Raw genomic sequence first — 27,589 nt, 5'->3', positions numbered from 1 at the left:
CCCCCATTCCCACCCCGCTTCAGGCCGCACAGTGACAGCCCCGCCACCACCGGATTCACGGGGAGGGGGCAGCATCCTTGGGCCGGACCCGAGCCGGGGAGGAGAGCGGGGTTCCGGCCTCCTCTTTGTTCCATCGCCGGGCGGCTGCTGGGGTGGGAGGGGACCCCACTCGGGGGAGGGGACCCCACCCGTGGGAGGGGAGGGGAAGAAGGGAGGGGAGGAGAAGGAGGGGAGGAGAGAAGGAGGGGAGGAGAAAGAAGGGAGGGGAGGGGACCCCACCCGCATCCCGCTCGCCGCGCACAGCGCAGCGCAGGGCCCCGGGCGCGGTGCTCCCGGTGCTCCCGGAGCCCCCGGAGCCCCCCCGGAGCCCCCCGGTGCCCCCACCCCAGCCGCGGTGCCGGGCGCTGCCCCCCGGCGGCTTGGCGGAGCAGGTAGGGAGGATGGAGGCCGCCTTGCTGAAGCCGGCGATGATGGCGGAGGTGAAGGGGAGCGGCTCCGGCCCGGCCGTCAGCGCCGAGCTGGAGGTGAAGAAGCTGCAGGAGCTGGTGAGGAAGCTGGAGAAGCAAAACGAGCAGCTCCGCAGCCGAGCCGCAGCCGCCGCCGCCACCCCCGGCCCGCACCTGCTGCTGGCCCCCGGGGGGCTGCGCCCCTCCAGCCCCCCCGTGCCGCCCTGCGTGCCCAGCCCGGCGCCCCCCGCTGCTGTGCAGGAGCCCCTCGCCTATTTCAAGCCCTCTCCCGGCGGCGGGGGGCAAGAAGTAGGCGCCCCGGGGGCTGCCACGGTGCTGGACGAGGTGGCGGTGCTGGAGCTGGAGGATGGATGCTGCGGGCAGGACGAGGATACGTGGTACGTGCGGCTCGCCCCGCGGCACGGCTCGGCTTGGCACGGCTCTGTGCCCACCCTCCGGGCACGGCTGGTGGTGCTCCCGGCACGGGTGGGGGGCAGCGGGTGCGGGGCGGCACGGAGGGGTCGCTGCCACCCGGGTCTGCGCATCTTTAACCCCTGGGGATGCGGGGATCTCCTGGTTTTGGGTCTCATGCCGGTTTCGGGCTCCGGTTTACATAAGGAATGGAAATCGGGAGGTCCGTTATCAGGGCAGCTCTGCCTCCCCGCCCTACAGCCCCGGCCCGATTGTCGCGGATCTTCAGGGAGCTGGGAGGGCTTTTGTCTTTTAGGCATTGATCTAAGGGCTTGTTTGTGCGTCTCGTGTAGCTGCAGGACACATGGCGGTGTGCTAGTGCGTTAGTGCCTAGAATGATGCAGAAACGAACGGCAAATAACAAAGCCGAAAATAAAATTTCATAGATTTCATAAATTCATACAATATCCGGGTTGGAAGGGACTCGCAGGGATCATCGAGTCCAACTCCTGCGTCCCTAAAGGACCACCCAAAAAATCAGACCATGTGTCTGATTGTCCAAACGCTCTCAGACACTCCGACCTAGAGGAATGATTCCTTGAAAACAAGCGGAACAGGTCATTACAGACTAAAGATATCAATGCATTTAAAAGTCTGGCGCCTCAAAACTCGCCTCAGCAAAGCATGCAGACATCTTAGCAGCTATCCACATCCTGCGGAATTACTATGGAAATCATGCTACGTAACCATGTTAAGCATAATTGATGCCGGATTGCGTTAAAGTGTCAGTAATAAAATGTGTGTTATCCATATTCAAATACCTGTTTTAAGTGTCCATCAACACCTCAAGATAGCTTTTAGAATGGTTACAGTATTTAAATAGAGCGGAAGTTTATGTCAGCTTAGAATAAAATACAGTGTAATCCATCTGAGATGCATATAAACATCCTTATTTTGGTAGCAGAGAAAGGGTTTAATAATTAGTCCAAACACCATAAATATTTCTTGAATGTTGGTTATGTGTACTTCACAGTATGAAATAATGCTGTGCCTCAGTTTTTGAAAATTACTTTTTCCAATTAAGAGTCATCCAAAAATTGAATAGAAATCGCTCAGTGCTGCTTCATTGTGTGCACTATTGGTTGTGCAGGGCTGTTTGGGATTTTTGGACCTGCCTTGAATCTGAGTATCTGAATGCTCACCTCAGTCCTGTAACCCATCGCTTAGGACAAATGAGCAGGAATGATTAAACTTTCCTTCACACTGAGTGCTGTAGAATGTCAAATTTGAGTGACCCCGTCCTGTTAAGCAAAATGTTGTTCCCACTTATTTATGTTTCAGGGCTGTACAAAGTCAGCATTATTTTATGTGCCTCAACATAGTGATGATCTTGATCGGGGTCCTATTTGATCTGCACCCTGGAAGCAATCCTAAATGCTTCCCTGAAGTCAAAAGTCATCAACATGTCATGGATGTATGTGTCTGTGGGAAGAATTAGATAACTTGCTTATTCTGCTAAGAGTGAGTTGTTTTAGCTGCTCAGCATTTTTTTGTTCAAGGCTGAATCTCCATCATTGTCCATTAATGGTCAGCTGTGTGATGTCAGCTGTTTGGGGGTTTTTGTAATATAAGTCTTCAAAGCAAACTGATATCTGGAAAGCCAGAGACCACTGTGTATCCTAGTTGTTGATTTACTAATTTTAGACCTCTGTGTTTTTTTAACCGCAGTTACAAAAACTAGGACTAGCATCATTGCAGACAAGTCAAAACTTCTTTTTGATTTTCAGCTTTTTACACATCTGATCATTGAGACTTCATCAGTCAGATGTTTAGCTTTTGAAACACTTCCTCAAGTTAGCAGGAGAGCTCAAAGCTTTTTTTTTGTCTTTTTTTTTTTTTTTTTTTTCAGGATAATTTTTTAAATGTGTAGCCAAGCACTGCAAGGAAGCAAGGGGAAATGAGTCCTCTCCTCAGAGAAATTCAGCAGTTGAACTCTGCTGAGATTGCCAAAGGAGATACTGATTGCAGAGAGATTTATTCATTGTGAGCTGGACAGGGAGTGCTGATTCACTTCACAGAAATAAGACACTGAACAGACATGGGAGAAGAGTTACGCTCAGGGTTGGGTAGCTGTTGAACCAAAACCCTAAAGGTGAAAGCCTGAAAGTGGGCACCGAAGGAGCCCAATCCCTTTGTTGTTGTTGTTGTTGTCTTGCCTTTTTCACCCCCTATTTGGATGCCAAATTCCTTTGCAGTCTGTGGAGTGTTTTGGTGCCAAAAATCTAAGACTGTCTGCAGTCACATTGATCAGAAGTGGTAAGGCCAAGGAGTTGAAAGCTGTCTTTGGTGGCTAATAATAGTTTACATCCTGGGAGATTTGTGTTCTTCCAGGTGAGCTGATGCACTAATCTACGAAGACAGCAGCAGCAGCACAGATCCCAGCTTCAAGAATTTACCCATGCAATCTGCTTTGATACCTGGCTTCCTAATGTGCTTGACCATCTGATTAGTTGCCTGCTGTAGTCTGAGAATAACACATATGTACTAGTTCTTGCATAGTTTTTTTTTTTTTTTCCCTACAGGAATTGAATATCAAAATGAGGTTTTCATTGTTTCTCAATGGATGTTTTCTAATCTTAAAAAAATTGACTGCTCTACAAGTAGGAGAAGATAGTGTGTATAAAAATTACATTATAATCAGCATCCTGACAAGTTGATTAAATCGTAGGTAAAAGTGTGAAGTGGGTAACAATGAAATTGTGATTCGAACGTAAAATCAAATGCTGAAATTATCTAATCTCCAGTAAAGATAAATATAGAAGGAAAAAAATGGTGGCTTCTTTGGTGTGTAAGAGCACCTAATGCATTTGAACTTTGGGCTGTACTGAAATTCTGACGGTGGTAATAATGTGTTGCAAGATTTTTAGAAGAAGTCTAATAGAACCTAGATTTGAAGTTCTGGACCTGTAGAGTTTTTATTTTGTCACCTAGTTTTCTGAGGATGCAAGAAAACGAGTTTAAAGTTTTATTTTGAAATGTGTTTTGTTATTAGTGTATTGCAGATTTGCACGGTTATAAATTATTAGAGAGCAGGAAACTGAGAATACAAAGGTAAACTTTTAAGTATTGCATGTCTTGCTGACATTTGTGTGTATTTTGGTTAAGGTTGTATGTCTTGCCTACCAAGACTTTTACCCTTCAAGAGAAGTCACTGAGTCCTCTGCAGTGGTGCAGACGTGTTCTGGATCATCCAAGTCCTGAGATAGAGGCTGCAAAACGTTCCCTATGCTTTAGATTGGAACAAGGTAATCTTATTCTTTGAATTTCTCTGCTAGTAAGTTGACATTTTTGGCCTAGCATTTGACTAGTGTTCAGTGTTCAGCAAGCTCCAGAAGTGGCCGACATGCAGTTTTTCCTGCGTACACAAGTATTCCTCCACTCCATGGATGCTAACAATTGTTAATTTATTATTTTTTTATTTTTATTTTTTTCTGGTGATGTAGGTTTAAAAGTATTCTCCTTCTTATTCTTTTCTTCTGCTGCATAACTCCCACTTTTTATATTTGATATTTTTCATATGTTTCTTAAAATAGGAATTATTGGATCTCTTTGCAAGAAAAATTTGATGCTAACTTTACTATTGGTCTGGCATTGGGATTTGAAAAACAGTGCTTTTGGTTTTATGCAAAACCAAAATTATCAAGATGCAATAAATTTTTAAGTGCATTTTTATCCACATCTAATAAAATTATCAGGACTTTGTTAAATATAGGACAGACAAAGAGAATCTATAACTTGATTGCTTGCACTGCTTTATTGAGCTCTTGGTAGACTTGAGTATTGGGATAAATCAGATTGCTGTTCAGTGCCAGTGAACTTAGTTGTATCTCAGTGTGCTGAATTTTGTTCTAAATAAGTATCAGCCACCATTATTTTTACTCTTTTATCATCTAGAGTTCTCTTAACCTTGTAATAAGAGTTGTTGAAGAAAGTGATTAAGATAGGAACTATCTTAAGGTTTATAAGTCACTAGGAAAGAAAATACAAATGAACAATATAGGAAGATGATAGGAGAAGGAAATAAAGCCAATGGCAATATGAGTACATGGTTGTATAAGTCAGCTACAGCCCTTGTTAAAAGAGATTGAGCAGGTACCTTTATGCTTTGGAGGATAAAGGAAGTTGTGGTTAGTCTTATCCAAAAACAGGCATTTAACTGAACCAGTCTCTGAAGGTATCTGCCTCTTTGCTTTGACTATGAAAGACCCCACAACACTTACTGTGCTAGCAATATGCAGTTGAGCTCATTTGCCTATAGTTAGGTAGGTGAAACTGAGGTCCACATGTTGGTAATCATCCCATCTAACTTTAGGGTGGAATTGGCTCCTGATTCAGACCACTGAGATCATGTGTTTGCAGTGTGAACTGGATGCCCATGCTTGCAATCAGTGCAAGTCTTGTCCAGAGTCAGAAGAAGCTGGGGAGCTGCTCAAGGGATATGGGGTAGGTGTTGGCCCGAGGATGAAAGCAGTGGCTCTCTTGAGTCCATTGATTATAATGGGTGCTTGGCACCCACTGGAAGATACATCTTTGTCGTGTAGGGTGTCCCAGTCTGAAGCTGAATCCCAGTGTAGAGTCTACTTTCAGATTGCCTCCTGTAGGCATTTAGCACCGTTCAAGATGCCCTCAGTTGCCTCTGGATGACTCAGGAAGGATACAGACTTTCCATAGGTCCTGTGCCTTTTCTGCTGCTCCTTTGGCCTCCCAAGGGCATCTTGATAGGGCCTGTGCATCTAAGTACAGGCAACTGAATCAAATCCATACTGTGAAGGTAGAAACAATACAGAGGAATGCATGACCTGTTTTTCCCTTTCAAGGTATTAATTTAGATTTAATAGACAATAAAGGCATTAGAAAGGCAATTTTATTGTTTGGAATTTAAATCACTCTATGGTTATCAGTATAATTTCTATGTAGAAGTCACAGTGAGTGACATTTGTCCCATAGACATATTGACCATGGGTCACTTGGATCTGTTATGTTTTAGTCATTGTTGTGGCATCATGAATTTCCTGGACTTTGCAGAAAGTTTCTCAGAAATTATATGCCTTGTGTAAAACCCATTATGGGAGCAGTATGTTCAAGGAGGGAATGGACTCATGTTTCTACTGCAGCAATTCTATGGTAAAATTGTTTTAACTAATATTGAATTAATATTAAAATGAGAGCAGGAGAGGGACTCTTTGTCAGGTAGTGTAGTGATAGGACAAGGAGTAATGGTTTTAAACTAAAAAAGGACAGATTTAAGTTAGATATTAAGAAGACATTTTTTAGTATGAGAGTGGTGAAGCACTGGAACAGGTTGCCCAGAGAAGCTGTGGATGCCCCATCCCTGGAAGTGTTCAAGGCCAGGCTGGATGGGGCTTTGAGCAACCTGGTCTGGTGGAAGGTGTCCCTGCCCATGGCAGGGGATTGTAGCCAGGTGAGCTTTAAGGTCCCTTCTAACCCAAGCCATTTTGTGATTCTATGATTCTATGATTCTAATAGTTCAGTTATTATTGCTTGTACCTTTATAAATAGTGTGGGTTAAGAAAACATCATCTTTCTTACTCTAACATTGTAGAAGTTGGTTTAATTGGTTTCACATTATTTATTTCTTTTCCAGTTTTGAAACCAAATATGAGATTGCTGTAAGAATCTATTAATTCAATTTTGAAGTACAACAAACTTTCTGCAATCTGACCTTCCTGTTCTTTTATTTTGCTGTCCACTCAGTCAGTAAGCATATATGTATAAATATGTACATGTAATTTTATTCTATTTTTAACAAGTGACTCAATAAGAATGGCATTCTTATTTTCTGGTACTAAAGTTTCAAACTTTATACTTGTGAGTTGAACAGTGTTTTCTCCCTTTAGCTATATGCCCTGAAAGGGTATTTTAGAGGGATTTTGAAATCTAGTCATGCCTCTTCTGTTTGGCACAGTCAATAGTAACACTGATGTACGTGAGAAATATTAAACATGTAGTAAAAAAACATTTATAATGTACTAGTCTGTGCTTCCTGAGATGTTTTATAGGTAGAATTCGATTAGTAATTTTGTCCATGATGCATCAGCAAAAAATTAATCCAGTTTAGATTCTCATAGCTCTTTAAGCACTATAGTGCACACAGAAATAAAAAGCAGTAAAAATTGATTTTTGTCTGCAAGGTCAGCATATCTGAATGGCTACACGCAGAGAGCTGTGAACCAAAAAAGGTAAAAATTTTATGAGGCTGTTTTTCTGGGTTTTAACTAATTCATGTTCTCTACTTGCAACTTGTAAATCTGTGCTCATTTATTCCCGCTCATGTAAGTTTTCCTTATTGCATTACATTCTGATCTTCATATAAATATTAATTTGTTTTGTGAACTATCCCAAATTAGGATATCTCATAACAAGCCTAAAGGTCTTGTGAGAGACTTATGTCAAAGCAATCCTAGGTGATAAAATAATAAAATAACTACTTGATTTTTCAGGCTCAAGAGTCACTTAAATCATGCTAGTTTACATTTCACCTTGCTGTGCTTACCAGCCTGTTTCTTTTCTAGTGAAAAAAAAGTGTTTTATGTGTTTCATGGTGGAAATAAGATTTCATCTTGGAATAAATCTTTAGGGGCATGAGCACGGTGGTAGTATCCTGCAGGTGGTTTTTCTGTGAAGCACTGTGACAAGCTTCTCATCATTCCTCTAGTCTACCAATAAGTAATTAAAACTTATATCTAGTTTATAATGAACTAGGCTTATTACAAGCCCTACTTCTGTGGACTGAGCATGCTAGCTCTAAGGAGGATGAAAGTTAAATGTAACCTCATATGATAAGATCTTTGCTTGGAATTTTTCCTGTTTTCCATGAGCAATTTGTGATGAGATATTGTTATTTTATTTTTTTCTTTATGGCCTGACCTGGATCACTTCTCTCTTTTTAGCCTTCTTCATTCATCTTTTCTTTGAAACTTTTCTGGTTTGTTTTGTTTACTGCAGCTCTCTGTGCAAAATCAATTCCCTGTCCCTTAGTTTTTAGTATTGCTTTTTATCTTATTTCCTGAGATTCATTCACATCAGCAGGATCACATAACAGTCTTAAAGCTGTGGTGGAGCTTCTATATTTTCTTTGTAATACTTGGAGATGTTGGGAGATGTCAGTGTTAAGTCCAGTGAGAAGAGAGATGTGGTATGTAAACTTCCTAGATGCTGCAGGTTAGTATAACTCCTCTGAAATCAATGAAATAATGTTGATTTACACTCTGGCTGAAACTACACTATGTAGCTTTGCTTCTATAAACTGCTGTGGAGCAGCCGGATGGATAAACTGAGGAGTTAAGAGGCTTAGCAAGGAGTCAGTCAGTAGGAGCTCAGCTTTTATTCAGAGCTTCAAAGCATATCTCATCCAGTTCAGCCTGCCAGACAGAAAACCGTTCTTCCTTGGAGAATATGAAATACTGGTTAGATTCAGAGTTTGTCTTAGATGAATTTTCATTCAGAAATGCTTCTTCAGATGTTTCAAAAGAGTAGGCAACAGAAGTCTGTAGGTTTTGCAATTGGCTGCATTAATTTATAGCCTTAAGATTAAACTATTCTTCGTTTAATAAAGTAAATAACATACTTCAAGATGGATGCCATAATGTTGTCCATGGATATGGTATGTTGTAAAACAGATCCACTGTCAGTTCTCCCATTGTTTATGATTTCACAAAACGCAAGAATCTCATCAGTGAAATTTTAGCCTTTATTGTGCTGGATCCCAATGTCACGTCAATTAAGTTTGATGTCCAAACAAATAACAAACATGCAAGAAAAATGGGGTGGAGTGGAGGTGGGGGAATATGTAATTCAGCAGAACTATATTCTCTTTACCTGTAAAAAAAATCTTAGCTGATAGGGCCCCAGAGGGAATGTTTCACCTGGGTGAGAAACTTTGTGCTTACACAGAACTGGTCCATGTTCTGTCCTGTTCACCTAATTCTCTTTCCCCTTCCCAGGGGCTCATCTTGAAGTCATTTAATTTGACATCTTTAAGATATAAAATACATTTCATAGCTATTGAAAATTGCAGTCATAAGGAACTTTTACACTGTGGTCTGTTAACAGCAGAAGCAAACAGGAGATGCTATAAATGGAAGAAAGCTTATATTGTGTATCCTTGAGCTGAATCCAGTGGTGGTTTTGAACTGCAAGGTTTTATTGTTTATTTGATGTGCGTTGATGCATCACACATGTATGTTATGGCATTCAGGACTGGATTAAGAAGATCTAATACAGCTTTCTTGTCCTTATTTTTCACGTGTAATGGAGATTAAAATTTTACATAAAATGGTTTTGGGGTAGCAAATAATAATGTCCTGAAGCTTTCAAACGATAGGATTGTTGTTTCCATCATAAATAATACAATTTCTAATGCTCTAGAAGGAATGAAAGAACTGGCAAGACTGATTCAGTTTCTCTCTGTATGTGATTCTGATAACAAAAGGTGCTGGGTATCTGTAATTCCTGTCAGCATCTGAGTACTTTTTGGGAGATACAATATTGACCAGGAAAAGATGTATAGCTGTCTTTCCCCACAATGAAAGTTTAGTGCTCAGAGCACACATATACATTTGTAAGAATTATTTCCTCTTAGATTTCATTTATTTGAAATAACCCATTGTAACACCTACATAATTCTAAGCAGTTCTTAGAGATTTTGCAAGTGCTGCTGTCACTGGATTTTCTAACACAGCTGCTGAAGATGGTTTGTATATTTCAATTGCAAAAAATTCATTTTTGATATTCTACTTGGAAGCATGTGCTTGCATTTCAAATAGAATATTTCTCTTTTGCACTGGAACGTTTCTACTCTGCACTTCAAGATAGTAAGTGTTTGGTTAAAAATTCTTATGACAACAAATGCATAGAAGATCAGACACTTCACTTCATTCACTGCACAGATATCCCTTGTCTTTTTAATATGGCTCTTAGATATGACATCTACTTTTTATTAAATTATAATAAGCATGCTACTTAAGAATTTATTTTCATATTTGGGAATTGACTGTTATGTGACTCATAATTAAATACTTTCTTAGAACTGAGTTCTAGTTGTCATTATAATTATGAGAAAGTGCAGAATTTGCAATCTGAAGTCCATAATTTAAAGGTTTGTAGAGAAGTCATGTTAGGTATTACCTCCGTAGAGAAGATATCTGTCCCATTTTAGAATGCTGTAAGGTAGCATAAATCTAAAAACAATAGTAGTAGCATCATCCCTGACAGTTATCCTAAAAATACAGGCACTATTATTGTTATCCAGTGGATTACTAGTCACTGTTTTTGTTTCCAAGGTAAAAAACTGCCTTCCCAGATAGAATGTAAAAACAAAACTAGGTTTTATTAATGGACACGGATACACTTAGTGATTCATGCTCTGAGGATAATTTTTCAGTGGGAAAGAGAATATTTTCAAAACTAGACTGTTCTGGAAGCTGTCGTATAATTTTTTGCTCCTGATAGCCTATGTCTTGCTCACTGTTAGTCCCCAAACGATCCTTATAGCTTTTATCTTTAATTCTCATTATCTTTCACTGCCAGTTTTTGATATCTACAGAAGAGAACTGGAAATAACATTTCAGGATGTAGATGAGCCTCCCCCATGTGGTATATAGAGGTAGCACTGCTTCTTTATTAAGATATTATTTCTTTTTTTTTTCGACTTTCAGGGAGCACTTTGTTTCTTGTCTTTGTAGCATTGCATCTTTTGTTCAGATTCTTCTGTGCCATGACATCTAACTATCTTCTGAGAGCTGTTTTACTCCTAGGATATAGTCCACAGGCTTGTAAATATGACATATAGTCTTTGTTCTCGGCAGCTAAACTCATATTTTAATATATTAGAAAGAAGTTGATTGTCTGCACTTTCTTTACCAAGTGTTCCACATCCAGTATATCTGTCTTCACATTTTATGGAAATACAACATGTATACCAGTAATTAGTTTTTAATTGGGCTTTGTGCAAATGTTCTTGTAATACAGTAAAACTTTCTGACACCAACAATGGAATGTAGTCAGTAAGCTTTGATCTGAATATTAGTGAGGCATGGGCATTCACAGATCATAGAATCATAGAATATCCTGAGTTGGAAGGGATCGATGGAGTCCTGCATCCAAGTCATTTATGAAAAGATTGAAGAGAACTGGCCTAAAATGGAGCCCGGCAGAACCCCACTAGATTTGTTTGATCTTTTTAATTTTTCAAGACAGGTTGTTAGTTTGAATGCTGGAGACATAGGATTTTATAAAAATCATATTCCTGAGTGTTTTATATGATTTTCTCTCATTAACTTCCTCTAAAATATCATTTTATTTATTTTACTTCTAGAGTGGGATATGTTTTTAAAATGAATAATTACAGAATAGGTTTTATTGTGGAATATTCATTTTGAGGCAAGAGGGAGGGGTCACTAAGCCATTCTTAGTCTTTGAAAGTGGCTTGATCAAACACTGTAATTGAATACTTAATTAAAAGCTTCACACTTTTGAGAAGACTGAGGGAGAAAAGTACTGTAAGTCTGTCTGCAAGACAAAAAAAATTGTTTTTATCAGAAAAAAAAAAGCTGAATCCATGATTATTCTTGTTTTGAAAAGCATTTACAGTAATTTAACAATTACATTTATACTAATTTTAAAGAATCATAAGAAAATATGCCCAAAATGTACTACCACATGTTCTTGGATATTTTATTTTGTTATTGAAATATTTGACAGATGTTACAGAAATCTGATAAGGATTAATGATTGATTTAAAGGTATGTTCAGCTGAAAGCTTAGACACCATTTATTTATTTGCTTATTTGGTTACCACAATAATAATTAAAGAAAAAAAAACATCTCATGTAAGTGGTACTGGATCACCTTCACTGATGAATTTGAACAATCATTACAACTTCTACAGTGTAAAATATGTAAAACAAGACTACCTAGCTATCTGAGCTGGCATCATACTCACCTTGAGAAGTCAATACGATAACATTGTTTATGGGTAGTTTTTTTCTGGAATGCAGAAGAATGGAAGTACAGATGATTGCTGAACATTGTCAAGCCTGTGTGGTCCCTCCAGTGATGACCCTAGACCCTCACTCTCTGATAACTGGCCTGTAGTTGTCCCTCCCGTATTCAGTCCTCAGTCTTCCAGTCCTATTCACTGACTAGTCTGATTTGATGTTTGCTTGCATCTCAAATTGACCATTGGATCTTTCTGTTGGCTGGCCTAGACCCAAAATGCCTGCAGGATCAGGCCCATACTTGCTCAGTGGCTGGTTCCCAGACCTCCTGTCCTGCCCACTGGCTAGTGTGATTTGAAGCTTGCTGGAATCTTTCTCTTTCTCATACACACGCACACACTCACACATGGCACAGAGAAAACCCTTTGCACAGAAAAAGAGATGAGTTCAATAAGAAGTAGAAAGATGTTGTGGTAATCAAGTGCAGAACTTAGACTGGTGTGCTGAGCAGCAGCTTGTTTGCATATGGCCAGCCCCTTTTATTCCTTTTTTTTTTTTTTTTTTTTTTAACCATTGCCTCCATGCCAAGGAAACAGCTTATGCCTAGTTACGTTTCCCACATTGGTCTGTGTTTTGCTACATCTGCACCAATATTTGGTATTTCTAGTACTGTTTTCTAGGTCATCATGTAGATTAGAGGTTAGGAGGAAATTCTTCACTGTAAGGGTTGTGAGGCACGGGAACAGGTTGCCCCGAGAAGCTGTGGATGCCCCATCCCTGGAGGTGTTCAAGACCAGGTTGGACAAGGCCTGGGCAACTTGATCTAGTGGGTGGCATGCCTGCCCACGGCAGGGGGTTTAGAACTAGATGATCTTTGAGGTCCCTTCCAACACAAGCCATTCTGTAATTCTATGATCCTATGATATGATTAACTGTCTGTCACTTTTCTTAAAGTCAGTTCAAAGCCATGTAAAGATTTGTGTCAGAAACAAAAGTGGTGTTCAGACTGTCAGCTGTTAGGGACAGGGTCTGTAATGTATTATATCCTTCAGGAGTAGCTTGTATAATGTAATACCGGTTTCATTGGACTCCGGGTACTACCATAGTATACGGCCTTAGTAAAAGAGAAGTATTGAGTGCTGTCTTAAGAATTTGAATCTGACTTTATATTTTAAAGGTATTTGACAATTTGGCTCCACACATAGTTCTAATTATGTTTATTGCTTCATAATATGTTTTAAGTTTGTTAAGGGAGCAGGAAAAGATTTTTGTGGCCCCAAATGTATGGGTAATATCAGCTTAATTGTCTGTTCTGTTGTTGCCTGAAAATTGAGGGGACTGGGTTCAACATTCTAATGCTTTTAGGTCCTTTCTCTCTAGAATTCATATAATCACAGAATGGTTGAGGTTGGAAAGGACCTCTGGAACCCATCTGGCCCAACATCCTGCTCAAGCAGGGACACCCAGAGCAGGCTGCCCAGGACCATGTCCAGACAGCTTTTGAAGATCTCCAAGGAGGGAGGCTCCACAACTTCTCTGGGCAACCTGTACTAGTGCTCAGTTATCCTCACAGTCAAAAAGTGTTTCCTGGTGTTCAAACAGCATCTCCTGTGTTTCAGTTTGTGCTCATTGCCTCTTGTCCTGTCACTAGGCACCACCACATCTCTCAAGCAAAACACTACCAAACCTTCTTAGTGCTCTTTATTCCTCCATCCTAACACATGGGAAAAGCAGGGGAGAGAGTGATTTATAGGCAAGCACTAAATATGACAGGTTAAAGTGATGGAGGGAGTCATTGTTTCTCCGTGGTGTCATCAAGTTTCTTTTTGTCATTTCTGCTTCATGTATTGTAGTGTATTCAGCATTAAAAGTGTCTCACAATTGTTTCTTAACTTACTTTGAAATAGTGGGTTTGAAATACTTCACTCTCATTACAAATTAATCTTTATTTATAAATATAAAAAAAAGTCTGTTTGTGAGGAGGCACGTATGTGCTTGTGTTGGACTTATTCCAAGAAAAAGATATTGTTATTTTTGGTATATGTGGGTGCTGATAAGTTTGAAATTATTACTTTGATGAAATAAATGGTTTTTTTTTTTAGTGAATAGCTGGAAAAGCATCTTAAACTTTGCTGTCTAAGCTCATTTCTGTTTATTGTGGACCTGACTAGTTCTGGGGGTGGCAATGCTTAAAAAGATACTGTAGAGTGCCTTTTATCCCACAGAGTAAGGCTTGGGAAGAAAGGTGTTGCAGAAATGTAATAATTGTGTTGATGGTGTTTCTGTAACTCGTGTGCTTTGACTATTGTGTTTTGTGCTATTCTCATGCTTTCTCTGTTGCACTGTACTCTTTGTTGATAGTGTTATACTCCTCTCTCCTTTCTGTCAGCTTATACTTGTGTTGCCTGTTTGCAAGAAGCAAGGATTGCCTCTTTGTTAAATGTCTGTTCAGTTCTCACTGCAGTGTAGGTACCTACAGGAAGTACTGACAAGGCAAAATTTGCTTAGGGTGTCTCTGGAGAGGTGTCTGAAATCTCTCTAGAAGAGCCTAAATTTAGCAACGTGCTCTGAGTTAGTGCCAGGAATAGACAATCTTTCTCTTGGGAGTCTGAAGAGAGTAGTCTCTCTAAAAATTGTCATTACAGAAGTCCTGACCCCACAGACAATAATAATGATGACAATGGTATCTATATCAAATATCTATATGTCATTTTACTCATTTTTCTAGAAGTAGCTATCTTGTTAGTGCTTTTTAGTGTGATGCTAGGTTGGTGTTGAACCTTAATTCTATAGTAGGATGTATATTCCTAATACTTTCCTGTTACATTTATCAGTCAGTTAAACCTGTATCAGAATTTTCTTAATCCCAGCATTAAGTGTTTTTTGACCTGTTTGGATGAAAGCCATATTTTACAATATATTTTATTTTTTGAAGGATTTTATATCTTTTCTCTGCTTTAAGTAAAAGTGTTAACACTTTCCCATAAGCTTGTCACTGTGACACTTGCTGTGTGTATCCAAAAGCCACAGGCCTATCGGAGGGTAGTACTGCTTTTAACCTTGATTTGAGCCTAACTTTTAGCTTTTCTACTCTGATGTGGTATAGGCAGTGGCTATACTTGTGCAAAGAAAAAGAAGTGTGACATCTTAGAAGACAGTGTCAGATTCAGAAATGTAGCTAGAGAGGCTCCCTTGCAAAACCCTTCTGCCAGAGTTTTAAAATGTAAATAAAGGCAGCAGGTAGATGCATTTGTAGAGGAAACTGTAATGTTGCATTTAAGGGTGTTTCTTGGATGTAGGCGAGATTTGTGACTAACCCATAGTGTTAGAAAAAACATAGTTAGGGTTAATGCTTGAATTATTTGATCTTTTTCATGTTGTGGTATGATGAAGGAAGTTGTATCTGGATGGACACATATATTTAGATTCCATCTTGTATGTAATTATTATCCTACACTGTTAAGAGAAGGATGTGAAATTGTCCTTCTATGAGTCTGTTGTTTACAGAACAAGTTCCTTACCTGTTATCCTTACCTCCATTGGAGATGGTGGGCTCCATTTGAAAGTAAAGGAAGGAGTCAGTGTACAAAAGAAAAATAATTACACATGCTACCAACATTTTAAATTCAGGAAATTCAAATTAGCTATATTTTTCATGCAGCCAGCTGTTCTTCTGAGAAAAAAAATTCCAACTGTTTGACTTGGATTTTAATTGTTGTTAGTGTGTCTGCTTAACAGTATAGTATATGTCTGCTAGGAACTGTCTTATATCCTGTGTGGCAGGTGGAAATGAAATTCTCTCATCAATAGAGAGGAACCCTAGGCACCTTCTCTGAAGTAGTATGCTAACTGCTCAGTCATAGTCTTTTTTGCTTTTCCTCTAGCCCAATGAATAGACTAAAGGAATAGGAGAGCTTCAACAGAAGAGCATGAAAGCTCCTTGTGTTTGTCTGTTTGTTTATACAGTTTGCCATAATTCTTACATATTTGTGAAGAGTTTTAGTTGATGTGATTTTCTTGTTGTTGTTGTTGGAATGGCACTTTCATTACTGTCTCCTCCATTCCTTTATTCAGCACCTGAGACTCAAGCTGCAGAAAGGGAGCCTGTCCAGCGCAAAATTTTGTGTGACTGCTGTGGTTGCAATGACTTCTGTACTGAATTCACAGGAAGAGAAACATGATTGCACTGACAATTGTAGACCTACCAGTACAAAGACACAAAGACTCAAGAGATCACAAAGCAGCTGTTGTTCTCTTGGGGGTTGAAAAACAACATTTCTAAAAGAGTACTATCATTGCACATTTTAAACTGCTTCTGGCTGAGTAAACTGGACCCATCTAATGTACAGTTGCTAGACATTAGAGAGACTTATTTCTGCACAAAAAAGCCCTATCAGGTTTGCTGGTTTTGAAAACAGGCCTCCTTCTCAGACTGGATTTAAGAATATAGATGGCACCTGTAATTTTTTGCTATGTAGAAAGCAGATTGCTGACAAGATGAAAGCCTCTGATGTTCTTGGTTGCCTTGAAGGGTAAACATATATATGGAGCACACAGAAGATCTCACTGCTCCTTGTTATTTTATCAAAACATAAGTATACCATAAGACTTGCTCCTGCTAATATATACAACCTGTCTAGCTTCAGTAAATCCACACATGGCAGTGCAATGCTGCATGGATGATATACATGGATATATATACATGGTCCCTTGGATCCAATTTAAATACATGTCATGATACTCCTAGTATTTCAATTTTCACATCTCTAGCTACCATATATGTCTGTATTTCTCTGTGTTAAACATGCTGTAAGTGCTTTCAAGATAAAGTTCAAATTTCTTTACTTAAACCTTCTTAAATGTCAGGCTTGAAATCTCTAGTCAGGGACTGAGGTGTCTGCTGAAAAACAGATGTTCCCAGAGTAAGATTCATCTCATGCTGTCTTTCTCAAGCGGCTGGAAGGGATAGAGAGGAGCACAGCTGTTTAGGTAAGACAGGGGTCGAATATGAACTTTGAAAATTAGTTGAGCTGAATCATGACAACAGAATTTATTAAAGATGAAGGGCACACTGTGTTTTGCAAAATGTTGTTCTCCACTTCTCCTCTCCTATGTGGCTAAAATTCAGATTGGCTTCCATACCATTGCTTTTGAAAGGATTTTCATCTATCAAATAATATGAATTCACAGTGTTTATGTATGTTGTAGTAAACTGGAATTGATCCATGGAAAGCAAGCCTTCCACCACTGTAAAATTAACCTGAGACATTAATAATGTTTCCCTAATCTTAAGGCAGGAAGGGAGGTAAAAAAATAAATAGTACAAAAAATTGATGTTATGATAAGCTTTTGTAATTATATCTCATATCCTAGATAGAAGTAGAAGAAAACTTCTAGTAGTAGAAAATCAGAGTGTTAATCTAAAAACTACTAAAATCATGAAGAGCCTTTAACTGACTTCGGTGTCATTGCAATATTTTTATGTTAGGTCCTTAAAGTATTTTGGTTGCTAATGAGATGAATATCAAATAACTTTGAAAGGAGTTTGAAAACTTTATTCTTTATGGCCTGAAATTTGATGAACTAAGATTCAGGATTTACTCTTTCCAATGTCACTGAAAATACAGTAAATTAATGCTCTTGAGTTAGCTGGCAGTGATTAGTACAAACCGCTTAAAACTCTGAAGTTTGCCTCTAATCAGAGATTTTGCTTGAGGAGGACTTTGTAAAACTTGACTAGACACTGTGGAGTTCTTCTGATACACATTACAGAGCTAGGCATGGTGTTCTTGCAGTTGTGCCAGTGTCAGGAAGGTCAGGTCAGCACTGGAGACCTGAATGTAACATAGTTTCATTTGTCAAGAATGTGAAAAGAATGTGAATCCATGAACTGCCTTGGAAGGAGCCTCTGGTATACTCATATAGTTGTTCTGGAAAAAAATCATTTTATTCTATAACTTCTTTAGTTCATGTCATGCTTGTAGAGTGTGGACATAAAGAACAAATTTTCTCAATGGTATGAGTCATTTAGAAGTCCCTCAATACTGTATTGCCAAAATACTCTTTCACCAGTGGTCTGCTTGGTCTTTATTAAGTAAAGAATTGAGTGGATATGTGGAGTAGACTGGTTCTGGGAAGCAACTGTCTTTGAGCTGCAAGAAGGATGCCCATGGAAAGTGTCATTATCATAACTTGTAGCTTAAGGAGTAATCTGAAAGAGAATTGTCCAAAAATGATTTTACATTTGCCAGCTGTCAGTAGCTTTTACTGTAGCTGAAAAAGATTTTCACTGCATCTCCATGTCTTGTACATGGGTGAATGCAACACCCATGTGAATAGGGGATGTGATACTGCTGCTCCTTCCCCTTGGATACTGAGGCAAAATCCCCACATCCAGGTAGTCCCAAGGGACACAGCTGTGTGACTGGGGAACATGACAACCTATAACAGAAGTCTCATACCCAATGTATGTACCAGATGGATTAGCAGCTTGAAAGCCTGCTTTTGAACAATAGGTAACCATGTCCAAAGGAATGACAGGTCAGGTTTCTCCTAAGTCGACTTTATCACCAGATATTTTTTAGGATGATGAAGTGCTTACTTAAGTGCACAGTTTTTTTAATCATGGGCCAATACTGTTAGCAACGCCCCCCCCCCCCCCCCCCCCCCCCCCCCCCCCCCCCCCCCGCCTGCCCTAACATGCATTATTATGCTTGTAGATAATACTAAGTTTTCCTCTTCGTTGATCCAGAATCTTGGCTAGTGAGGGTATTGAATTCAGCATACTCAAGAGAATGTGCCTTGGAAGGTTTGTAGAGGTATTGCTTCCCACCTCCTTTCTTTAGAGTGAATTGCATAGTCTCTCTAAATAGCAATCCTGGTAACTACTTTCTGTCTCAAAATCGAATGACCTGTCCTTGAGATCTGGTACTAGGATAGTAGGAGTTTCTTATGGGGCACAAGGAATTTCCATCTCCTCTTCTGGTTAAGGCAGCCTAATTAGCTTTTTTTAAAATTATTATTATATTTATTTATTTATTTATTTATTTATTTTTAATAACTTTGTTAGATTATGGTCCTGGCTTTAGACTTTAAACTTTTTTGGCTTCTTTACAGTGTACCTGAAACTTGGTTACACAACTCGATACATTTTATGTAGAAATAGGAAATATTAATTGTATTTATTCTGGTGAATACTATATAAGCTTTGCACAGGAACAACATGCAAAAGACAAACTCTACAACAGTCTATTTTCATGTTAGGTTGCTTAGATAGCATCTCCTTCCCCTTCCACAAACCCACATTGTTGATACCTTTACAGTCAAAAGCACCTCTCCAAGGGACAATCACGGTGTGGAAGTTCTGAGTCAGAGAAAACAGATTTAAGTACTTCATCTATTTTTGATAATGCTGTGCTCCACAGAACTGTGGTGATAGTGCTGCACAGTCATCTCAAGCTGGTAGTTACTAACCCTACTGCATGAGAGCTACATCCTGGTAAAGTATCTCTGACGAGGATGCTGCAAGTGTTGAATTATCTAGGCTGTGGAGATGACTCCTGCAGCTGCATAATCCTGCATGCTTGTTTATCTGCAGACATTCCCATGATTCCTTCAGACCTCAGAGAGGATGTTGTGCTGCTCTGCAGAGCAAATGTCTGCTGGGTGGGAGTGGTATGAGTTATATGGCATACATAGATTTCCAGCGTTGGCAAGCAGCAGGTTAGTGAAGAGATGTGCTGAGACCCAGCCAGGCTATTTCTCAGACCTGGGAGACACTTCAGACCTGAAAGCCAGCATTTAAAGAAAAAAAACTAAAAGACAGTTTTCATTTCAAGACTTAGTTGTTTTTGTTATTTGTGGAGAACTGTGGCAAATGGAACACGTAAACCTGCACTGAGTGATTGCAGATGTTTCCCATAGTATTCTGTGAGATTTTGCTGTATCACACTGTAACTGAAATATAGACAAAGCTGTTACCAAACCTAATGAATCCAAAGAAAAAAGAAAAAAAAAGCTGAGATCACCTTCACAATGCTTATGCAATAAGCATGAGATTTCTGATTTTGTTGATGGTGATGTTACAGAATATGTCTTTTTCAGAATGGTAATGTTAGAGTAATCAGTGACAGACCTGTGGTTTAAAAAGAAATATGTAAATTATTTCACAAATCGTGCCAACCAAAGCATTTTCCCTTTGGATTAGCAGGCAGTGTTAAATGGATAGGGAGAAAAATGTGATTTACACTGATCATTATGCTCAGAATGTTAAAATGATATGTGTGCCATATCTTCTGACACTGCTCTGCTTAAATCTAATGCTTTTCCATTCTGTAGACTGAATGGGAATGCTCCTGTGAGGACACCTGTTTCAGGCTAGAGGAATGAAGACACCACTCATAAATTGGTATGGTGTGGAGCTTTCTGCAAGGTTATTTGAACTATGTGAGACCAGATTAGTTATACTGGCCAGTTTGGATGCTGTTAGTTGCTAGTGAAGCTGTGCTGATTGTGGAACTGGTGTTAGTTTTTTGTCATGGTCTTATCTTTCTCTAGGTAGATAGATGTACCAGCCTCCTCATGTTCTGGGCTCTTTGATGCTCCACTCTGTGATGTAGACAAACCTGCAAGTCTCTTGTCGATCCACTACATGTGGAATAAGACAACTTATGTTGCTATGGTTGTGTCTTCCTCTAATCTTTTTATATGGAAATATAACCCACTTTCTCTTCAGCAGGCATACACATCCTGTTCTAACTTCAGTCTTGCCTGCAGGAACTGCTTCCCTTTCAGATCTGCTAGCTGAAATGATTACATGACATTTTTTGGATGCTAATTGTTAAAATCAAAATATGATGAAATTGCCAATGATGTTACTCTGCTCTGTGCTATATGTGTAAGTAAGTAATTATTGTAAGACACTGAGTTCATCTCACCTTCCTTTTGGCACATCATAGAGGCTGTTCTCTGACAAGCATTTCTTTTGGAGGCAATGGTAACTTCACCAGCCCCACATTCCTGCTGCTCTTTTCTGCCTCTCCATCTCTCTCTTAAATGCCCTGACAACTTGCCAGCATCTTCCTGGTAAACTGGAACAAAGAACTCTTCTTTATTAAAAAAAATATAATTACAAAAATTTCATTTTAGTAAAGATGAATTAATTGGTCTGATTGAGCATGAAGTCTTGCAAGGACAGTTTTAATTGCTGGTACAGTGTACCAGTACAGCTGAGAAGATGGCATGGGGAGGGCTGGGGTAAAGCATCATCCTGTAGAAAGGTAGCAAGGCTTCCCCTTCAAGCTGCCAAGAAAGATGTGCAACAAATTTAATTGAATTGTGAAAACTGTTTAGGTTGGATGATTGCAAGCATTGCTGTGCTTTAGTGCTACAGAGGACTTGTCTTTTTCATTTGCTTTGAAAAAGGGAAAACTGAAGGCAGTCTCTGAAATCTGCTTCTAAGCTCTGTTTATTGTTCCCTGTAATTAACGTTGTCAGAGTAAGTTTCTTTTGAATATATGCAGAGATCTGTATCTGAGCCAGTTACACTGGGCTCCCTTTGTAGTCAGTGGAGACAAACAGGCACAGCTCTTGTCCTCTTAAAGCAGAGGGAAGGTGAATCATGCCCTGTTTTTTCTCTTTTGAGTATATTCTGTCCTGTGGTGACGAGGTCAGCCATAAATGTCTATACATAAGAGCGTCTTTATTGTGTCTCTGTGACACAGGTTCCTGTGCCCTAAAGTGACAGAAATAGATAAATAGAAGAGAGTGAGAACAAGGTGAAAGAGCATACATGCTTTCCCTGACACTCATAGATGTATTTCCAGTACAGAGACTGACTGAACCAGATGTGATTTCTTATTTAGATGTAATCATTTAACCTTTGGTGGATTCCTCCTGAGTGCATTTGTGTGGTCTCCCCATGTAAATTTTTAGCATTCACAGTGTCCTTTAGTAAGAATTCCTTATTTTGGAAGCTCCTAGTTCCTTGTTTGAAGACTCTTAACATTAAGTGAGGTAAACACCCTTCTTAATGAATGAGATTATTATAGTTTGGCAGAAGAGATTGGGGCTATAGATTTGTTCCAGGTTACCTTATGTAGTAATTCTCATGAGAATGAGTCTTCTGCTTAGGTAATTGTATCTTGTTTCAAATTAGTTGAAATGTGAGAGCTTGTATACTTATGATTCTGATTAAGAATCCACTAAACAGAAGGAAAATACATCAGACTAGCAGTTTACATAAAATGGCACTTGCTGAATATGGGAGCTGGGGAGAGAACAGATATTTGGGCCCTAGGTCATGCCTTAGGTCTAGTATTTCAGCACCATATTTGGCCAATTTCTCAAAAAAGGGAAACTTGGAAGCCAAATTTGTCTGTTACCTCTTCCTTGAAAATTTGTTTTTGGACCTGTGCATGCAGGGAGTGTTGTGTGCCCGGAAAGAAAATAAATGCTGAGACAATTACATTTTTCATGAAGCATCTGTACTTGACTGTTTATATAACTGGTTGGTTAAAAGTTCACCTAAGAAGAAGAGGCAAACTAAAAGAAAAACAAACAAAACAACAACAACAACAACAACAAAAAACAACTAACCATCCAAAGCACATAGTTTTCACAAGGGAAGGTATCCTGATTTTTTGTAGGAGGCATGTAACTCATACCTCTCAATTCCGTTTTCTTTCTAGTCTTTTGAATACTTTCAAAAAAATCATTTTTATGAACAAGTTGAGTTGGGGAGCGGTGGTTAGAGACTCTCTGCAATTCAGTGCACTGCAGTTGGAATGTAACGTAGTCATTTTTCCAGTATATAATGTGTCCAAAGACAATTTTCAGATCAGCCTTTCATTAAGTTACTTTGAAATAGAGTAGCTCATCTGTCTTGAAAAATAGAGAAAACTTACCTGCCCATACTGGTAGGTAATAATTGGCACAACTGGAATAGGTCTAACAAAGCATAGCATTCCTGAGTCTTAGATTTATATTTTGTTCACCAGTTGCAGCGTGCCAAACACATGCTGTTGATTACATTGCTTTGCTGTACTAGGCAAAAGTTCTAGAAAATACTGCCATTTAGATACGCTTTCTGATTGTACTTTTAAAAGAGGCCTATGCTATCTTTGTGGGGGGCAGATCTTGAGGTATATGAATTGCTGTAGTATGATATATTTAGACAGTAGCAAACCGATATAAACCAACAGAACTGCTTTCTCATTCTACACTAATATTTAATCCTTTTACATTATTTTTCAAAAAAGACTTGCTTTATTTGAATGAATTGGGAAACAAGCTTATTCAGGTCTCACATACACTTAAAACTAACATTATTTGTCAGTTTTCCTAGGCTTAGAGGAAAGTGGGCAATCTTTATTAATTCTCTGAGCTCCTCCTAATGTATCACTGTGTGGTCTAGCCATAGTGGCAGTTGTTTTCTTCAGACATTTGACACGGAATTTGAAGTTGATTTGGATTGCTCTTTGTGTAAAAAGAGTATTTAATCTCTCTTTTTGATTTATTTATTTATTTTACATGGCAATCCTGTATGTTGACTACTAAAAACACTGTGAAAACGTAGAATTTTGTAGCAGAATTGCATTCTTGCAAAAAGCAATCAAATTAAAACATTTAATTGACGTAATTTCTCACTAGCTAACCTACATTAAGAGTTCAGGAAGTCATATGATTTAGTGTAGAAAAACAAACAAAACCGAAGCAAAATATTGGCATTTATTTATTCAACCATTGCAGTCTGGTTATGCAGGTTTAAGGTTTAAGGATAAATACATACACAAAGTTTTATTTTGGAGACCCTTGTTTATGCACTTGTGCGATCTACAGTTACAGAGTTTATCTCTGTCATCATTGCATCTGGGGAAAATGAGGTAGCTTGCCTCTCTTGAACAAGACATCAAGGGACAAAAACAGCAAACAAGCCCCAAGAGCATTTTGTGAGCTGGGCATGGCAGTGCAGGGAAATAGTTTTGGACAATGACAGATTCAATGTGAGTGAAAATGTGCATTAAACATACGAAATGTGACTCTGTGCTGATGGCAAAGTTTCTACCGATAACTGAGTAGCTAAGGGAGCTACAGCTGTGGTTTTGAAACTGTAAGAGCTAAAAAAAGCTGTTGAGATGACCACGACTGTTGTGGGAGACTGGAACTAAGAGTGTGATGCTTGGAAAGTTGAGACTTTGTGGTATAATAATATTCAACAAGAGGAGAATATGTACATGCTCCAGACTAACTTCCAATTTTACAAGTACAACTCGATGCTCATACATCCAGTTACTAGAGGCCCAGAATTTGTAATATTGTTAAACTAATAAAAGCCTAATTTTTCACAGAAAGGTTTTTAGTCTGGTAATTGCAGAGGGTAGCTTGGAAGCATAGTGTTCAAATAAATGCTGGAAGATGTTATAGTCATTCTCTTTTGAGCACAGAAGCTGAATGCCTCACCATGTGATGCAGGCCTAAGGATTCTAAGCTCCTTCTGCTGGAGAGCTACTGAGGTAGTTGAGAGACAAGATCTGCTTGGGCTTTGCTTTGAAACTTAGGTACCTGGAGATCCATCCCTGCACAGTGGCAGCATAGCATTGAATGCAGCTGGGTGTATAGCACCTCTTGTCCACCTAGGAGTGTTTAAAACTGTTATCTAGGAGCTCTGGGTTTTCCGAGAACCTGAGTAGATCTACACAGTGAGTAGTAGGAGCCCACATTTCCCACTTCTTATGCAAATATCCTCAAAATTGCAATATTCAGCAAGTAGTGGGAACTTACATCTCCTTACTCTGTCTTTTCAAACACATTAGCCACTTACCTGTTCCCAGGCATACATATACCCTCAGGAGGAGTTTGCAGACTCTGAATCACCATTTTACAGGAATCTAAAACTAAGGTTAAAAACATATCTTTGGGAGGGAGTTTTTAGATTTGTCTCAGTTAGATGATGCCTCTTAGCTGGTTTAGACTACAGTAAGGAGTGGATTTTGAATTCCCTTCTAGCACTCTTGAATTTCCCCAGTGATTAACTAAATACCTGTATTTCCCATGCAGGGTTGTGCATTTTACTCATGAGAAAGACATTTTTCTTTTAAGCGTAGATGCTGTGCAACCGACCATATGCGGAATGTACCATAGAAGTAGTTTGGGTTTCCTTCTCAAAAGAAAGTACATCAGCAAGAAAGAGCTGTGTGACTGGTATGCAGGCAGGACATGGTGACAGTGCAGGGGCACAGGGCACAGCACAAGACCCTAGATTTATCCTGACCTGCAGGTTTGAACTTACTGGATTGACAGTATTGTAAATACTCCTCCAATTTTTTGGCTCTCTCAATGGAGAGATTTTGTTGAAGCCATGTAGTCAGTACCTGTGTTCAAATAAATGTATATATGCAATTCAGTTTATTTTTTAGCTTTGAATTCAAAAGGTATTTTTGTCTCTGGCCGGAAGGCTTATATAAAACTTAAGCTAATTGAGTGGATGAACAGCCTAGATTGCAACTCAAATATAATTTGTTTACTCAGTAATATTATAGTTGTTTATGACTTTATTGTTTTCTGTTTTTATAGCAAAGAAACATTTTTCATTTGTGTTGTTAGAGGGAAGGTAAGTTGCCATGTTACAGAATTCTGTCAAACTGAGTTTCATAGTGGAGTTATGAAAATGGACGGTGTTTAAAATATGCATGTACTTCTTTTGGTTTCTTGGAAGCTGTTGTCCTTAGGTAGTACAGTGTTTTACATACAGCACCAGCGCTCGATCTGTCTCTGTTTTGCTTCAGTGTAACTCCACAAAATTAAAACATGATGAGGGTCAATGCCATTTTTACCTTGTGTCCCAGCTTATGAATGATCCCATTAATTTTAATAGTAAGTTTTGGCTTTGCTTTCAAGACCAGATTTTTGTATATGTGATTAGAGATAGAGTACCTTATGTAGCTTAAATTAGGAATTGCTTCTAATAAAGGAATTGTTTTAGGTATGGTACAGCATGCTCTGATTTTGCAGTGTGTTCCATTACTTTTGAGCCATGAAATTCTGTATATATGTTTCCTCACTGAGATTTTCACATAAATTTTTCCATCAGTTCTTATCAAATGTTGATTATTAACAACAATCAACATGGTGAATATTTCTGTGTATATAGTTGCTCCGAGTTATTACTCTAGTCTACTGTAGCTTTTAATATCTCCAGAAAAGTTATAAAAATGAGATCTTAATTAATTAATTTTTAAAATTTTAGTTGTGTTAGTAAACATTTTAAAGTTATGAAAAATCCCCCTTGTTGCTGATTTAACTTTTAAAGGAAAGGTTTGGTTTGATTATGTAGACATTTTGAGAAGTCTTTTTTAAAAATATTATAGTAGATGTAGTAGATATAGTATATATAACACATTATGTTATCAGCAATCTAGTTATTAAGAATTGATCAAATCCAAGAAAATCATGGGGCACTTCCATTCTAACTGTTTACTTTGAAGACTAGGACAATTTGTATTTTCATATTAAAGAATATTAATTCCATTTGTTGGCGTAAAATGCCAACAGCTTCATGCTTCAAGAAGTCAAATTGTTAATGCATTTAACACTTTGCCATGAGTAAATCAAATGGATTTTTTTTGGCTTCTTTTCTCTTGATGGTTTTTTAGATATGCCTGCTTTCCTTTCCATGGCTGACACTTTTTCTTCCTTTAGTGTGTCTTCAGTATAAGGCACTCAGAGAGGGATTATTCAAGTTCCTATTCAAATGCAAGGGTTAGAAACTTCCTTGTTTTTGAAGGGTAGGTGAGTTTCTTAATTCATCTCTGGACAACCAGAGTTGGGACTTTAAGAAAAACTACAAATATTATAAAAATCAGAGTCTAACAGATGGACTTTTAAATTTAAAATAAGGGTCATCACAACATTGTCTGAGCCTCTGGAAGTAGTCTGCTGTGAACAGTTAAGGAAGTGCAAATCTTTGCATGAGTAATGGTGTTTTACTGTGCTAATCAGGGCAGTCTCAGAATCAGTTTGGAGTAAAATAACTGTCCTAAAATGACTATCCATTTCAGTATTCCGTGATTTTACAAATTCTACATTAATTTATATATTTGCCTAGATGTATGTATCAGTCCTTTCCTACATACCTTTTTATATTTTTGGCATAGCACAAGACTTATGTAAATCTGATTTTGATGTCTTTGTTAATACTGTTGAAGTACTCAGTATGTACTTCATTTTGATATTTCCATTTGAAACCTAATGAAAATGTTTTTCTATATTTGATCCTAAATAATGAAACTAATTGTATGTATAAACAATGTCAGTCCTTAGGTGAAGTTTAAACACTCTCAGGCTATATATGATACATGGTGACCGAAAGACGTAGAATTGGGGACATTAGAACAGTATTTCTCTGGAGTTTGTTGGCATCCTTCTCCCTCTTCCCTTGAGAACACGTACTATTTGAAAGAGTAATTTGGAATCTGTTTTGCCATAAATACTGATTATATTCTTACTGTGGGTTCTTGCTTTCACAGTCACGATAACTGTTGCTTTGTGCTTCATGGGCCAGCTCACAGTAGTGATTGTACAGAGTAATGAATGATGTTTATTTTTGCTGTATGGTTGACCACATCTGTGGGTGAGAACATGCTGGCAGCTAATTGGCCTGGCAAATGATCAGACTGTGACAAAACCAGATCTTGTGGTAGGCAGAAAAATAGAATT

At 38.7% G+C, this 27,589-nt stretch overlaps 1 protein-coding gene across 2 annotated transcripts in view; it reads left to right on the top strand.

The window, feature by feature from the left end:
* The first annotated feature begins 344 nt into the window (after positions 1-344).
* SLAIN1 (SLAIN motif family member 1) overlaps positions 345-27,589 on the top strand; it is a 51,103-nt gene continuing 23,858 nt past the window's right edge. Inside the window, exons 1-2 of one of the 2 annotated variants that reach the window (XM_040539231.1) lie at positions 345-844; positions 4,023-4,162. In XM_040539231.1, coding sequence (XP_040395165.1) covers positions 441-844; positions 4,023-4,162 — 544 coding nt within the window. In that variant the 5' untranslated portion in view covers positions 345-440. The remainder of the gene's footprint in view (positions 845-4,022; positions 4,163-27,589) is intronic. The other variant, XM_040539241.1, reaches the window with a different exon arrangement.

This window comes from Cygnus olor, chromosome 1 (assembly GCF_009769625.2).
Source record: "Cygnus olor isolate bCygOlo1 chromosome 1, bCygOlo1.pri.v2, whole genome shotgun sequence".
NCBI lineage: Eukaryota > Metazoa > Chordata > Aves > Anseriformes > Anatidae > Cygnus > Cygnus olor.
The sequence above is the reverse complement of the archived record's forward strand: the minus strand, read 5'-3'. Positions and strand labels throughout refer to the sequence as shown.